The 14896-nt window shown below is 39.9% G+C and overlaps 3 protein-coding genes across 3 annotated transcripts; 2 read left to right on the forward strand and 1 right to left on the reverse strand.

Annotated features, from left to right (window-relative positions):
• The first annotated feature begins 164 nt into the window (after window positions 1-164).
• Window positions 165-8708, forward strand: LOC101310670. Its single transcript, XM_004292681.1, has 12 exons — window positions 165-199; window positions 437-1629; window positions 1747-4806; window positions 5188-5383; window positions 5472-5622; window positions 5732-5828; window positions 5976-6050; window positions 6392-6482; window positions 6640-6910; window positions 7022-7064; window positions 7136-7239; window positions 7779-8708. Exons 1-12 carry the CDS (start codon window positions 165-167, stop codon window positions 8187-8189), a joined length of 5727 nt encoding a protein of 1908 aa, XP_004292729.1. The 3' UTR covers window positions 8190-8708.
• A 411-nt stretch (window positions 8709-9119) lies between these two features.
• On the forward strand, window positions 9120-10656 carry LOC101297023 (NAD(P)H-quinone oxidoreductase subunit M, chloroplastic-like). The gene is made up of 2 exons (XM_004290871.1): window positions 9120-9576; window positions 9997-10656. The coding sequence occupies exons 1-2, from the start codon at window positions 9124-9126 to the stop codon at window positions 10174-10176; spliced, it is 633 nt and encodes a 210-aa protein (XP_004290919.1). The 5' UTR covers window positions 9120-9123; the 3' UTR covers window positions 10177-10656.
• Window positions 10657-10733: 77 nt separating this feature from the next.
• On the reverse strand, window positions 10734-14741 carry LOC101310961. The gene is made up of 8 exons (XM_004292682.1): window positions 14667-14741; window positions 13321-14434; window positions 13018-13167; window positions 12726-12875; window positions 12410-12583; window positions 12023-12242; window positions 11140-11222; window positions 10734-10850 (listed from the first exon to the last, which is right to left on the reverse strand). Exons 2-8 carry the CDS (start codon window positions 14401-14403, stop codon window positions 10734-10736), a joined length of 1977 nt encoding a protein of 658 aa, XP_004292730.1. The 5' UTR covers window positions 14404-14434; window positions 14667-14741.
• Window positions 14742-14896: the final 155 nt, after the last annotated feature.

Raw genomic sequence — 14896 nt, forward strand, 5'->3', positions numbered from 1 at the left:
ACGGCATGTCGTATCTGCTCGAAGACCGTAAAAACCAAACTAGGGTCCGTCTCTGACTCTCTATCTATCTCTGAAAGTGAAACTGCCGGCCTCTAAAGATAAACAACCAAACTTCGCATAAAATCCCAAACCCAACCGGAGATTTGAGATCTCTATCATTCCCAATGGACCTCCCTCAGTACCTTCACCACCACCCAAGGTACGCTTCCCCTTCCTCCTCCTCTGACCCTCCAAATTACCCAAACTACCCTCACCGCAACAACAACAATAACAACAACTACCACCACCACCGCCACCACTCTCCTCCTTCTCCGCCGCCCCTCCGCTCACAATCCCCCTCCGCCTCCTACAAACCCTTACCCCCACCTCCTCCGCCGCCGCCACGTCCCCAAAGAACCTTCTCCCCACGCCCAATCGACTCCGATCATCCCCAAAGAACCTTCTCCCCCCGCTCCAACCACCGCCCGCCGCCTCTCGACTCCGACCGGCCGCGTCACCGCCTCTACATCGACTACCGCGACCGCTCCAGGCACTACTCCCCGCGCGATTACGACCGCGAATTGCATAAACCCTACCGCCGCGACCCCGACGGCGGCGCTAGGTTTAGACCGGAGTACGAAGAGCGGGATTCTCGCCGAGTTGAAGACGATTACCGCCGCCGCGCCAGCAACCACGAGACGGCGTCGTTTAGAGAAGCGGAGTTTCGGGATTCCGGTTCGGGGTGCTACGACGAGAGCGCGTATGAGGAGCTGTTGAGGAGTGGGAGGAGGTATGAGGCGTATGAGATTCAAAGGTGGGGTCTTGAGAGGGAGGAGGATTTGTATGACCCTTTCGAATTGGATGAGCATGATGATGAGGCGGATAGGATTGTTTCGGAGAAGAGGGAGTATTATAATGGCTCGGAATCAGGGAGAACTAGTAGTAGTGCTAGTAGGTGGAAGCAGCAGATTCAAAAGAAGAGTGTTTTGCTGAGGCTTCAAACCCCCAAGCCCAGGGAGCGGAATTACTCTGGTTATTTTGATAGTTCCGGCTCCGGTGGGGCATTCAGAGGGAAGGAGCAGTATGAGTATGAGTATTTAGGTCATGGGAGGAAGGATGCGGTGGATGAAGAGAGGCGTGGTGGTGGTGGAGGTGGAGAACAGAGAGGGGGAGAGCAGAGAGGTGGGAGCAGTCCTCTGGACCTCGATGTGTCCTTTAAATCAAATTCACTGGTTGCCAAGACAGTTGGAACTAGGGATGACAAGAGGGGTTCAGGTTCGGGTTCGGGTTCTGATATGGATTGCTCAGAGTCACCACCGGCTCAGCGCATTGAGGAGGTTGTAAATGTGGATACTTTGGGACTTGTTTCGAATAAGACGTCTAGTAGTCCTGAGAAGGACACAATGAGGTTGAAAGGAGTAGTTACTAGTTCTGGCATGAATTCACAGCTTTGTTCCGTTGTGACTGATGATGCGTTTGCAAAGAGTGAAGTGGAAACAACAGCGAAGGGCAAGAGTTTGCATGAAGAAGGCAAGGAGGTTGGTACCAGGCAAAAGTCTTCTCCCAGTGTTTCTAAGAAGATGAAAGTAGTGAAGAAAACAGTGGTTAAGAAAGTGAAAAAGGTAGCAAACCCCACTTCACAGCCCAAAGGTAAGCTTGATGAACCGGGGACGAGTTCTGTTCATAGTCTATCTGCAGGCACTGGTAAAGGTGAAATTTTTTCCATTTCTGATCCTTGTCCAAATGACCTGTGTGTGTTGCCTGTAGATAAGAAAGTAGAAGCTTCTTTGCCGAATGTTGTATCAGATGAAGAAAGCACTGTTCTCAACTCTTGTGGTAAGAATACTGGGAACAACTCAAACGCAAATCTGGGATCTTCCAGTCCTGAAGAGATTAATCCTGATCAGAATGTAGATACTCCGGTCAAGGGATTGATTACCGTTTCAAATTCTAACATCAATGTTACAGATTCGATTAGGGTAGCTACTTGTCCTCTAACTGGTGTTGAGGATGTCAGCAAATCGATCTGTCAGAGTGGAGACAGTTTAGCTGTTGATGAAGTTGTACGAAAAGAATCATCAGAGACCATGTTGGATGTAGAAAGCGATTTCACCTCTGGTTTCTTAAATTCAGATAAGACGCATGGGACCATGAATGTAAAGGGTTCTGAACATGGTGCTGAAATTACCTCGGAGAAACCGTCACATCAGGAAATCAGTGTTCCTGATGTTTGCACAGTGGATGCAGTAAGCGAACAACCTTGTAGTTATCAGCTCCCCACATCACTTCAAAATGGTGGTGTTGTGGAAGAACTTCCTAAGGCTCTTTCTTCAGTAGAAAATAATATGGCGGTTGGTTTGTCGAGTTCAGGGGAGACCAAAGCTCTCCGCTCCAAGATTGGTAGACGTACCAGGTGGGATTCTGATGAAGTTTATGTTAAGAAAGATAAGAGCATTACAGTTTCCAATTCTTTTGGCAAACAGCCATCCCCTGAATGTGCCTCTAGATCTTTTGAAATTTGTGCCATAGAAATATCTCCAAATATTCCAAAATCAGTTGGAGATACTAAGAGTGCTACACCTATGATTCAAAAGAAGAGAAAAGTTAAGACACAGTTGGACTTTTCAAGGGTATCCAAAACTACTGTAGATCCTGTAGGTGTTTCTGTCCGCAAAAATGCCTTGGATTCAGCAGCAAGTTCATTCCTGAAAGATCCTAGTCATGCAGAGGTTTCTGTTTCTGGTGTTCAAAAGTTAGATATGGGATTACAGCCTGGTAAAGATGGGATCAGCATTTCAAATGGGAAAAGTTCAGTAAATGGGTTTTGTGACACTAAGCTTTCAGGTAGAAGTGATGTTAAGTATGATACCGATGAGACTTCACCCGAGTATTCAAAGAGGAGAAAAGTGTCAGGCTCTCATATGGTTTTGACTTCAGCACAAACCAATGGAGGACATACAAATGAATCTACATCTTATACACATGAATCTTTAACTCGTATTGATGTTCCAACACATCAAGCGGACAAAGGGGCTTCTTCCAGCTTAGATTCGCAGTGTGCTACTTCTAATTTAATTCCTTCTCCTGAGGAAATCAATGTATATCTTGAGGACATTATGGCTGCAGTATCATCTGATACTGCAGCTGCAGCTAGGGACTCCTTTACTAATGATGATGAGAAGTTTGAGCACCAAGGTGTTGACTCTTCTTCAGTTTCTGGAGGATCAGGTATTCCACATACACAAATCCCTTGTCCTTTACAATCGAGAAATGAGGATGGTACTGAAGTTATGATCGTAAATAATCTTCACCTTGACATTGTGGATATAGATGGTAGTCATGAAAAAGACCGTGATGTTTGTGCAACAAATGAGCACATTATGGTTCAAGGTGAGGTTCCATGTACAATCCATTCAGAGCTCCAGTCTGCAGATTTAGGTGATAATTCTTTCTGTAAAGATATGGAACTAGATTACCTCTGTGTTAAGGATAAACTGCCTTTTGTGCCAAGTTGTCTGCTGTCGATCGCTAAAGGCAACGAAGTAACTGCTACCAACTCTATCGATGAAGGCATGAAGTCTGTGCCTGATACGCTATCAGATACAGGTACTCCAGAAACTTCAACTAGTATCACTGACGCGCATTTGCTGATTTGTAATCCTTCAGTTGTTAAAATGTTTGATGAAAAAGTTTGTGGGGATGACCAGAAATTTGAGTTGAAGTCTGAGGTTGCATCTGCTGGGAATTTTTTCTCAGAGACCAAAACTAACTTAACATTAGATAATGTAACTGAAGGTCACCAATCAGTCACAGGAAAGACAGTACCTTTGAAATTGCAGGAATCCAAAAAGACATCTCATGGTCTGCATCTCTTAAGCGCTGAATCTGCATTGAAGAGCCAGTTGGGTCAAGCTACTCATAAGATTGTTCCAGGTCATCCATATCCTACCTTTACTACCTCACAGAAGACTACCTCTTCAACACATATATCAAAGCCACGGACTTGGCATCGAAATGCTAATTCATCTGCATCTCCTCTTCATGCAAGTACTCTTCCACCTCAAAGGCAGTTGCCACAAAGAAATGGAAAATTTGAAAGTAATTCTTATGTTCGTAAGGGTAACACCTTGGTTAGAAGACCTGCTTCAGTTGCTGCTGTACCACAAAGCTCTCAAGGTCTCAATTCATCTGTTTATCAGTTGAACATTTCAGGTATAGATGGATCAAAGAAGAATGCAGGATCTGACGGTAGGGTTGACATTAAAAACCCTTCGAGTCTCATGAGAACGGGAAAAATAATTGCTCCTTCAGATAGGCCTACAGCCCCACTACCCAGTGAAGTCAAAATGTATACATCTGCTGCCATCTCCTTGGGGACTCCATCCCAAGTAGCTGAGCCTCCTCTTAGTGATTTCTTTGGAACTAAATCAGATCCTATGAATTGTTCGGATATGAAAGATGCAGAAGGATCAGTCAAGGACTTGCTGGCAACTTCTGATCCTCCGGAACACCATAGCGGTCCAGTCACCAATTCACATGATGGGAGTTTGGCGTCTTCAAATGTGAAGAAAGTTATATATGTAAAGCGAAAATTAAACCAATTGGTTGCATCTTCAAATCCTTCAGACCTTTCTGTCCACAATGCTGATAATAACCAACCGTCAGATGGCTACTACAAGAGGCGCAAACATCAGCTAATTAGGTCTTCTTTGGAAAGTAATGGCAAAGACACAGTTCTCCTGCCCACTGACAATCTAAACTCCCGGGTGCAAAAGGCTCTTAAGGTTATTCCCAGTAGAACATTTAACAAGAAGCGATCGCTTAAGGGTATGCTATTTGAACTTGTCCAATTAGTCGTTTGGTAAAGAATATTATCTTTTATATGGATGAAAGTTGCAATCAACAAATGTTTGGAATGCGTAACTGCTTGGATCAATTTTATTTGTTGGTTACTGCTAAATGAAGCATCATAGTGTTTCCCTATTGTATGTTCTGCTACTGTTAAATGTTTTTGGCTCCTGTCTGCAACTTTTCCAACTCAATTTTGTTCTCGGAGAAGTTCATCATGTTCATTTTTTCTCAAGTTTATAATCTCTTATGGTCCTCTGTGCCAGACTGTGTTGTTATATTTTGGAGTCTGGAATTGTTGATGTGTATATGTTAGTCTTTCTCTGGCATGACAAAATTAAGTAATATATCTATTTGCAGCTGTTGCGAGGACGGGTAAAAAGAACTCTTTGGTCTGGACACCAAGTGGTACACAGTCATCAAATAATAATGGTAGTTCATTTGACCATCAGAAGGTTTTGCCTCACCTGTTTCCGTGGAAAAGAGCAAGATCCTGGAGAACTGTTATGCAAACTCAGGCTTCCAATTTCAATTATAGTTCCTCATCAACAATCAGGTATCTGATTTTCTCACTTCTGGAATCATATTTAACAAGTCAGAGTTGGTTGTTGCCTAAACAAATCAATGTTTATCTCATCTTTCAGTAAAAAGTTGCTGCTTTCAAGGATGAGGGATACGGTCTACACTAGGTCAACCCATGGATTTTCACTTAGAAAGTACAAGGTGTTAAGTGTTGGTGGATCTAGTTTAAAATGGTCAAAATCCATTGAAAGTCGCTCAAAGAAAGTTAATGAGGTTAGTTGGCTGTAGTACACTACCACAGGCCTTTATTTTTTCCCTGGGAAATCATTCAAGTCAAGATTTGCCATTCTCTGTCCTCATCTTTCTTATACAATTTGTTCAGGAAGCTACACGGGCTGTTGCTGAAGTAGCGAAGAAGAAAAGAGAACACAATGGTGCTACCTGTGCTAGTTCTGGTTTAAAAATCAGAAATTCACCGGGTAAGTCAATTCATAGAACTGTTTTGGAACATGTAGATCCATATAATGAGCAGTGCTTTCTTTCATGTATTGCATACAGTGCACCTTGGATGTATGGTGTCACATATGATCTTTTACTTGATTATTAAGTGATTACTTGTATGGCAGGAAAACGAATATTCCGCATTGGCTCTGTTCGGTACAAAATGGATCCTTCAAGGCGGACACTTCAGAGGATTTCAGGTGGCCTGCTCTTTTTACTTTTGCAGCATATTGATGTATTCTTTAGCTCTAGTGAAACTTTTAATTTAGGAGAAATGGGTCAGATATAGTTTCAGAATGTACCACCGCTTTCTCATTGATTTTCACAATTTCTAAGCATGTTCACAGAAATATTCATGTTGGAATTGTCTATCTCCATGTATGGTTGTTTTGGAGCAAATGATCAATATGTCTAACGTGATTGATGACCTCTAATTGTTTCTCTTTAGCCTCTGCCTAATTTGGCGTATTGTAATATATATTTTGTTTGAACTTGGTAATAATATTTACTCAAGCAATTGATTTCCCATCTTGTTTTGTAGATGACGATTCCTCTAACTCTGCTGTGCTGAATCCAGAAAAGGATGCCAAGAGGTCTTATGTTCCAAGGAGATTAGTGATTGGGAATGACGAGTATGATTCTTTATCTTATTCCTCAAAATAGATTGGATAGATTACTACATAATAATGTTTTCCATTTGAGTGTATTAGAACAATTTAGCATTCCAAGTTATGGTTTTGTTCTCAACTTTAGAACTTTTTAGATATAAATGCATTCCCATATTGGCAGATATGTGCGGATTGGAAATGGTAATCAGCTTGTTAGAGATCCAAAGAAACGAACTCGCATATTGGCAAGTGAAAGAGTTAGATGGAGCTTGCACACTGCCAGACAGCGGTTGGCGAAAAAACGGAAGTACTGCCAGTTTTTCACACGATTTGGGAAGTGTAACAAGGATGATGGAAAATGTCCCTATATTCATGACTCCTCCAAAATTGCAGTCTGCACAAAGTACCTGAACGGTTTATGTTCCAATCCCAACTGCAAATTGACCCACAAGGTTTACCATGTGACGGAACTTCACGTGAACTGCAACAGAACTTTGTACTCCTTTCCAGACATTCTTTCCTTTTTTTGTCTCTTTGTTTATTAAACTTCTTATGTCATGCAGGTCATTCCAGAAAGAATGCCCGACTGTTCTTACTATCTGCAAGGTGCTTTCTGCTAATATATTTCTAATTCAAGGTATCAGTGAATATATAGAACTCTGACATGTTTATTGCAGGTTTATGCACCAATAAGAATTGTTCTTACAGACATGTAAATGTGAACCCGAAGGCATCTACTTGTGAAGGATTTCTTAAAGGTTATTGTGCCGACGGAAATGAGGTACTGTCTTCATATATAATGTCTTTCATATATATGTGGTGTGAGGCTTGGGGTGTATGAGAAGATGGTTGGTTTTTTTTGGGGCGGGGGTGGGTTGATAGATGAAAGATGAGATAAATCTTTTGGGTTTTAACAAAAGTACTGGAAGTAGCATCTGATAGTAGTCTTATCTGGTGGGTAATTGGTCATGTTAGTGTTTTTCTTATATTTTCATCTTTATTTTTTAAAATTGTATAGACAATAATTTCAGAAACCAAGTATTACACCATTTTTTATAACTCTATAAGGATTCATTATCAGAAAATCCGAAGTCCTTGACCACTATCATAAAAACTCACAATTCAAGAGATAAATTTATTGGTGTCTTGGGAATAGGACAGGGTGCATAGAGTATAGGTTCTCATTATTGTTTTTGCTTTCTATTTTTCTTGGTCTACATTTTAGCTTTCTGTTTAACTTGATAACCTCCTGTTTCTGAACAAACAAACATACACTAATGTTGGAGCAAGTAAATTCGTATGTATATATCTTCCTCACAGTGCCGGAAGAAGCACAGCTATGTCTGCCCGACCTTTGAAGAAACAGGATCGTGTCCTCAAGGGCTCAACTGCAAGCTTCACCACCCGAAAAAGCGAACGAAGGGAAAGATAAAGAAACGATCAAGAGAACATAAAAAGGGTTGGGGACGTTACTTTATTGCCAAGGATGTCCGTGTTTCTGAGCCCATAACAGCGTCTGCAAAGCACCGTGAACAAAATGGTGATGACATATTTGGTAATGATTTCATTAGCATCAATGTCAGTGATGAGGAGGCTGGAGAAAGTAATAATCCACCTGAGCAAACAACATTTTATGATAGTGATCCCTCTGATTTGGACTTGGATGATCTTGATGAGCTAATAAAACCGATTCGCTTGTTGGAGAAGATGAAGAAGACAAACGTTTTGTGAGAGTGGCAACCAAAGAGGAATTTTTTGCTGGAAATGTGGTTGTTAACCACTCTTCTGACAGTAAGAGTTTGCAAAATGATTTTGGGTATAGGCTCCCACTTTTTCTTTGGTGAGGTGGAGGTCCGAAGGCCAAGGGAGGACCCTAACCAGGGACAGTTATAAGCTTGTATACGAACGGGAGCAGGAGTACACTGATATGGAACACGTGGTGCATAAGCATGGTGCAAAAGAAAGCGGCAACAAGTGGACCGGGCTTAACAGTTTTTGATGGTCAAGCTGAGTAAACCCAGATTCTCAGCTTGGGTGAGGGTCAGAAGAAGAAGTATATGGAAGACCTGGCACCCAATACCATTCCTATGCCCCATCTGAGAGAGTCAGCAGCCAGTTAGCCAGTTCTGCTCAGCAGGCACCAAGTCAATTGACGTCACACTAACTATAATTGTTCATCCTCGGTTTCTTTCTATTTGTTTGTTTGTTTGTTTTCTTTTTTCCAAGTTCTATACTTTTATTGTTTTCCTTGTACATTTTATAAATAATACAAGATAATTGAAATGAATAATAAAGCATGAAATGCTCTTGAGGAATTAGAATGTTGCCTCAACTTTCTTTCTTGAGCTTTCCCTCTGAGCCTGTGTGTTGCGTTGAATTTTGATGGCATGTGGATATATTATCAGATTAAACGAGGTTATTAATCTTGATGGAAGAAATTGATAAAAGCAAAGTGCTCCTTTTAGAATCCAAGTAAAATAAAACAGTGGAAAAAGATGAGACATCACCACACCCCAGTATGCTACAAGAAATCTTATCCATCAAACATATGTGGACCAATTCTATTGGCCTTACCACAAATTTCCCAAAAGCTTTGGTACCAAATATTATTTCACTGAACTGCATAAAAAGATTGAGAAGTTTGCTAATGCTACTACATTCAGGCATGGCAGCAACTTCTTCTTATATGGCTTGTGCCAAATTCTCTATGTTGGGTTATTCTGGAAGAAGAAAACAACTGAGAAGCAGAAGAGACTTCACCATAAGAGCTCAGCAGCAACCTGGTGAAGTCCAAGAACCACAAGAAATGAAAGTACAAGAACCAGAAGTAAAGAGAGGAAAAGGAGAGCCAAAAGGGACAGTGCCAAGGCCAGTGGAGGCACAATTGAATGTGCAGAGTAAGAACATGGGGAGAGAATATGGTGGGGATTGGCTTAGCAGTGCCACAAGGCATGTGAGGATTTATGCAGCTTATATAGACCCAGAAACCTGTGCATTTGATCAAACACAGATGGATAAGCTCACCATTATACTTGATCCAACCAATGAGTTTGTGTGGACTCCAGAGACTACCAACAAGGTCTACTCCTACTTCCAAGAGCTTGTGGATCACTATGAGGTAACTTGTTTATGATCATTTTTGCACACTAAACATTCCTTGTGATGTATGTTACTGTTCCTATTTTGGCACACTTAACATTTCTTGATGTTTTAGACTTTCAGGTCAGTGTTTCATATTTAGTTTGTTAGATAATCATTAGACTTCCAAACTTCCATAGTTCCACGGATAGTGAATTGTATAACAAGTATATAACAAGTAAACGCTTGTCTCAACAAGGTATGAAAAGATGCATCACCTTGCAGCTTGCAGATCAATAATTAAGTGAAAGTGACGATTAGATTCTAAACTAAGATGCAAGCATGCAACCATAATGTTTAATTTAAATTTATTTTTACACGAAATATATCTTTCTGTGAAATTTTCAGCAGTTGAGGTGTTGTTCCTTACTAAGACACATACATTTGGTGTGAAATACAGGGTGCAGATTTGACAGAATACACTCTGCGTCTGATTGGTTCAGACATAGAGCACTACATAAGGAAGCTTCTGTATGATGGAGAAATCAAATACAACATGGATGCAAGAGTCCTTAACTTCAGCATGGGTAAGCCTCGTGTTATGTTCAATAACAACGAATTTCAACCTCAGGATGCATGATCGTAAGATTCAGAGTCGTCAAACACAAAGGCTGGAGAAAGAAGATGAATCCAATAGGATTGGATCAAAGAGTAATGTCTTCCCATCCATCCATTCTTACTCATTGAAGGTTAATATGTGATTTATGTAGAGAGAATATACATCTGAATTTGTTTCTCTAGAAGTGAAGTAGTAAACTACTCCAAAATGAAGAGTGAGGAAAGATTATCAAGAAATTTGATTATGGGATCAGAGGCTGATTGAAGATACAAGGGCATAAACAGATCAGTTCTTTCTTATACACCCTACTATTCTTCCATTTCGTAGAACAAAACCACATTTTCTAGTACGAAGTATCATATATAACTTAAGAAACAATCCATTGCATCCATAACAGAACCATTGTTGTCTGCATTAGGAGATCAACCGCTACATCGTGCATAAAAGGTGCCAAACCACAGCCTACTTGCAATGTATGATTCATATACTTCACATGTGCAATTTTAAAAACTATCTAGCGCGGTACAGCATAATTACTACAGCTGCACTCGAAATATCTGCTCTTGCTTATATAGGAATTAACGCAAGGCTTTCCGTTTGTAGCTCGGCTGACCCCTATTTTCATAAGGCTGCAGAAACGCCTTTAAACATCTTTTGTCTTTCCAAGGAATAAAGCTTCCTTCCTCAGGCATGTTCTGACCAAAATTTATACCAATTATAGAATGAGAAGGCGCTATAACACATCATTGACAATAATCATCAATACATTTGTACATGCACAAAAGCTTCTATGCAAAGTGGCACAGAGAAAATCATGCACCTATAATAAACAATAGAATCAACCAAAAACATAATATAGCCAAGTTACACCAATCATTTTCCTATGGCTGGTATGTTCTACAAACAGACAAGCTAACAAGATAACCAGTTATACCAATCACATGAAATAGAAAAAAGTAAAAGAAAATAAAGAAGAAAACTTACTTTCAGCCAGTAGAACAATCCCCGTAAGAGATTTAAAGTTCTAGAGCGATCGCCGTCAGCTGCATTAATCTTTTCAGCTAGATCTGTAAGATTAGAAAACGTATTGACAAACTAAAACCAAAGAAATTTTAATGAAATATCAAGGATGCAAAGCAGGTAATTTGTATAAACAAGTAATACATTAGTCTTAAATAAACTATGGCAGAACAACTAGCTAGCCAGTATGATTAAAAGCAGAAATCATTTCTGCTCCAAAGGAGCCACCTCCTGAGTCCTAAGTCATCAATCCCCGTGAAATGAGAAAACAAAGCAGATAATTGCATGCAGTCAATGACATCGACAAACTTTTGACTCTACTAATATTGGTTGTAATAGAGGATTCGCTCTGTAATTCCTTTTGTTGTCAAAAAAAAAAATAGACATTCTACAGATAACAAGGCCTGACACACAAATCAATTTTATAGCAAATCAACCTTGCGCATTTTTTTGAATTCTTATACATTAAATTTTGAACCTAAGCTAGGGCTAGGCATTGAAGAACAAAAAGTTAAGTGATGAAATGGTCAAGATTGACCCATAATGAGTCTAGTCCAGTCTGGACGAAGTTTTTCACCATTTCTGTTCATGCCTAAGCAACCACTTAAAAGGTTGAATGCGGAGGCATATTAAAATCTACTACATATAGTTAATCTGAGTTCCATATAATCTGAAAAGCATACAGGTCATAGTACTTCTGGATTAACAAAGATAAATACTATAATCTATTATTTAAAAGGAAATATAAAGACAGGCAGCGGAACATACTAAATCCTACACCTACCAAGATGATGAAACTTAGACTTGAACATGAACCAGGAATATAGAGCATTCAAAGAAAACTAACCTTTGTACACCTCTAGATATGTTTTTCCATATTCTATTGGGGTTTGACATGATTCCATTCCATTGAACATGTCTGTCTCAAGGTTACTTGGCCCTCGTTTGCATGCATCTTCCAAGAGGTTAAGATACTCTTCTTGGTTGTAAGGCCTTCCAAGATCCTTCATAAGCCCTTCCCTGAACTGGTTGTGACTCTTAATGCTGTGCCCAGTGTCTGTATCCATCTTTTATTTACACAACACAACAGTTGACACAACCAGATATATTAAAATCTAGAAACCCCCCAAACAATGTATGTTATGTCTCCATACCCATGTCTGTGTGTGTCATGTGATAGCACAAGGCAGAAAGCAAAGAAAAGAAAATAGGATAAAGCGAAGAAGGTGCATACTGTACGAAAACTGTCAAGAGGTTCCCTGTGCATTGCATTTGTTACTGCATTTATTTCTGCATCTGATGTAGTCTGTACCTCCTCATATATCTTTCGCCCACCATTGCTTCGCTTATAGATTATGCTTTTACCATCCACCTCAAAGGTTTTGAGTATTTCATAAGTCTCACGTACCTGAGAAGTTTTCAGCACCTTAGAACTTGACATGCGTAAACACACACACACACATATTTACAGAAGCATGGAATGTACTTTTAGGTGTGTGATAAATAACATACAAAATGTGAAGCAAAGCTTAAACGGGAAAACAGCATACATTTGAGGCACGATATTCATCATGTTGATGACGGTCCTGTTCATTTAGATCTGAATTTAATGAAGTATCTTGGTAGTTCTTAGGGAAGTTCATCTTTTTCTTCATCACGCGTTTCCTCAAAGTTTTGTTAGTTGCAGCCTTGGTTTTCACCTGTGATATTTTCAAACCCTTTGAGTTTCACATCCGTAAACGTGCACATAGGTATTTAAAGATGCATGATATGTACTTGTAGGTGTGTGATAACACAGCATATACAAAATGTAAAGAAAAGCTTAAATGGGATACAACATACATATGAGGCACGATATTTTTCATGTTGATGACTGTCCTGTTGATTCAGATCTGCATCTGAGGAAGTCGCGTGGTAGTTTTTAGGGCAGCTCATCTTTCTCTTCATCATGTCCTTCCTCAAAGTTTTGTTAGTTGCAGCCCTGGTTTTCACCTGTGAAATTCTCAAAGGGCTTAGAGTGTTTCAATGTGATCCTACACATCTATATAGATACACATGTACTTACGGATGCATAAAAATATGTTTGTAAGTGCTAGCAGAAACTAGTAAAGATAAACAAAATCTTAAGGGAGAGAAGATGCATACATATGTGGGACGATATCCATCAAGTCGATTATTGTCTAGTATGGTTTGTTCTGAATCTGATGAACTCTGCATATCCTCCTCGAATATATGACTTGTACCATTTCCGGGTGTATATATAATTTGATCGCCAGACACCACAGCAAGGTTTAGAAATGCTTCATAAGTCTCATCCATATGCATAGATAAAGATTCAGGATTATGCCTATACCGAGAAGAATGTAGGACCTGGGAACCTTTTCGTTTGCTAAAAACTGCATTTGACCTACTAGAAACAGCCTGTGCAGCTTTTACATTAACCTTCTTCTTCATCCCACTCTTTTTTTCAGGCAAAACACAAGAAGACTTGTTAGGCGTATTTATCTTCATCTTTTCTTTCTTCCTAAAACTCCATGAAGTTCTGTTACTTTTGTTTTTCTTTTTCACCAGAGAACTTTCCAGCATCTTTGGAGTGTTAGAAACCTCTAAACGAGGTCTTTTACTGCAACGCTCCCTTATCTCATGGTTCCCACCAGAATCAGAATCCGGAGCTTCCACTTTTACATTGTCCATTGAAACTACACTTTTCACAGGTACCTGAGTGTTATATTTCTCTGAGCGAAGTCTTTTACTGGAACACTCATTCATCCCACAAGAATCAAAATTCAGAGGTTCCGATTTTACATTCTCCATCACAGCTAAATTCTTTTTCTCTCGGCGATCCTCTTTTTCCATAGTGGCCATGTTTTTCTTCAGAGCATACCTAACATCACTTGGGCCTTCAGTATGTTTTGTATTCAAATGACCAGCAGAATCCTTATGGCCATTCATCTCTTTCCCAATCATACCTTTCCTCAAATTAGCCTTCTCAGTCACCTTAGACTTTCTCGAAGTTTCTGGTACATCCAAATTGCGCTCACCTAGTAGTTCATCCACTTGGTGGTACCTAATCTGTTCCGAAATCTTACACCGAGGATCTACATTATGCAAAGACCTAGCTTGATCCACAGAAAAATTGTCCAAATTCTCATCACAAAGCTGAACTAACCCCAATAACTTCTCATAATTCTTATCCAACAACAGATCACCCTCTTTCTCTCTCACCATTCACAGTAAACCTGCACTTCCAAACTTCTGTCTTTAACACTCAAAAGGGAACAAACAAACAAACAAAACCCAACAAAGCAAAGATCAGAGAATGCATTGTGGTCTTAAACTAAAGCCTCAATCTTTACACTTATTTCAACAGATAACAAAATCCCACCATGACTTAAACGAAAACAAGCCTTGAGATAACAACATTGTAATTAAAGAGCATATATTTACTGCATTTTCTCTGAGAAACCAAAAGGGAGAGTTAGGGTTCTTACCTGGTTTCAAGGTAGGAGAAGAAGAGGAAAGAGGGTTCACTTCCTTCTGATCACACTGATCTGAGCTATGGGCCCAATTTCTTAATTCAAAAGAGCTTTCTTTTTTTTTTTTTTTTTTTGAGAATCAAAAGAGCTTCATTTACTCGAGAGTCTGAATTAGGTGGAGAAATAAAAGTAGCTTTTATTAGACTTGCTGTACGAGTTGAAGTCTTTAGTTTTTTTTTATTTTT

Source organism: Fragaria vesca, linkage group LG2 (assembly GCF_000184155.1).
Source record: "Fragaria vesca subsp. vesca linkage group LG2, FraVesHawaii_1.0, whole genome shotgun sequence".
Taxonomy (NCBI): domain Eukaryota; kingdom Viridiplantae; phylum Streptophyta; class Magnoliopsida; order Rosales; family Rosaceae; genus Fragaria; species Fragaria vesca.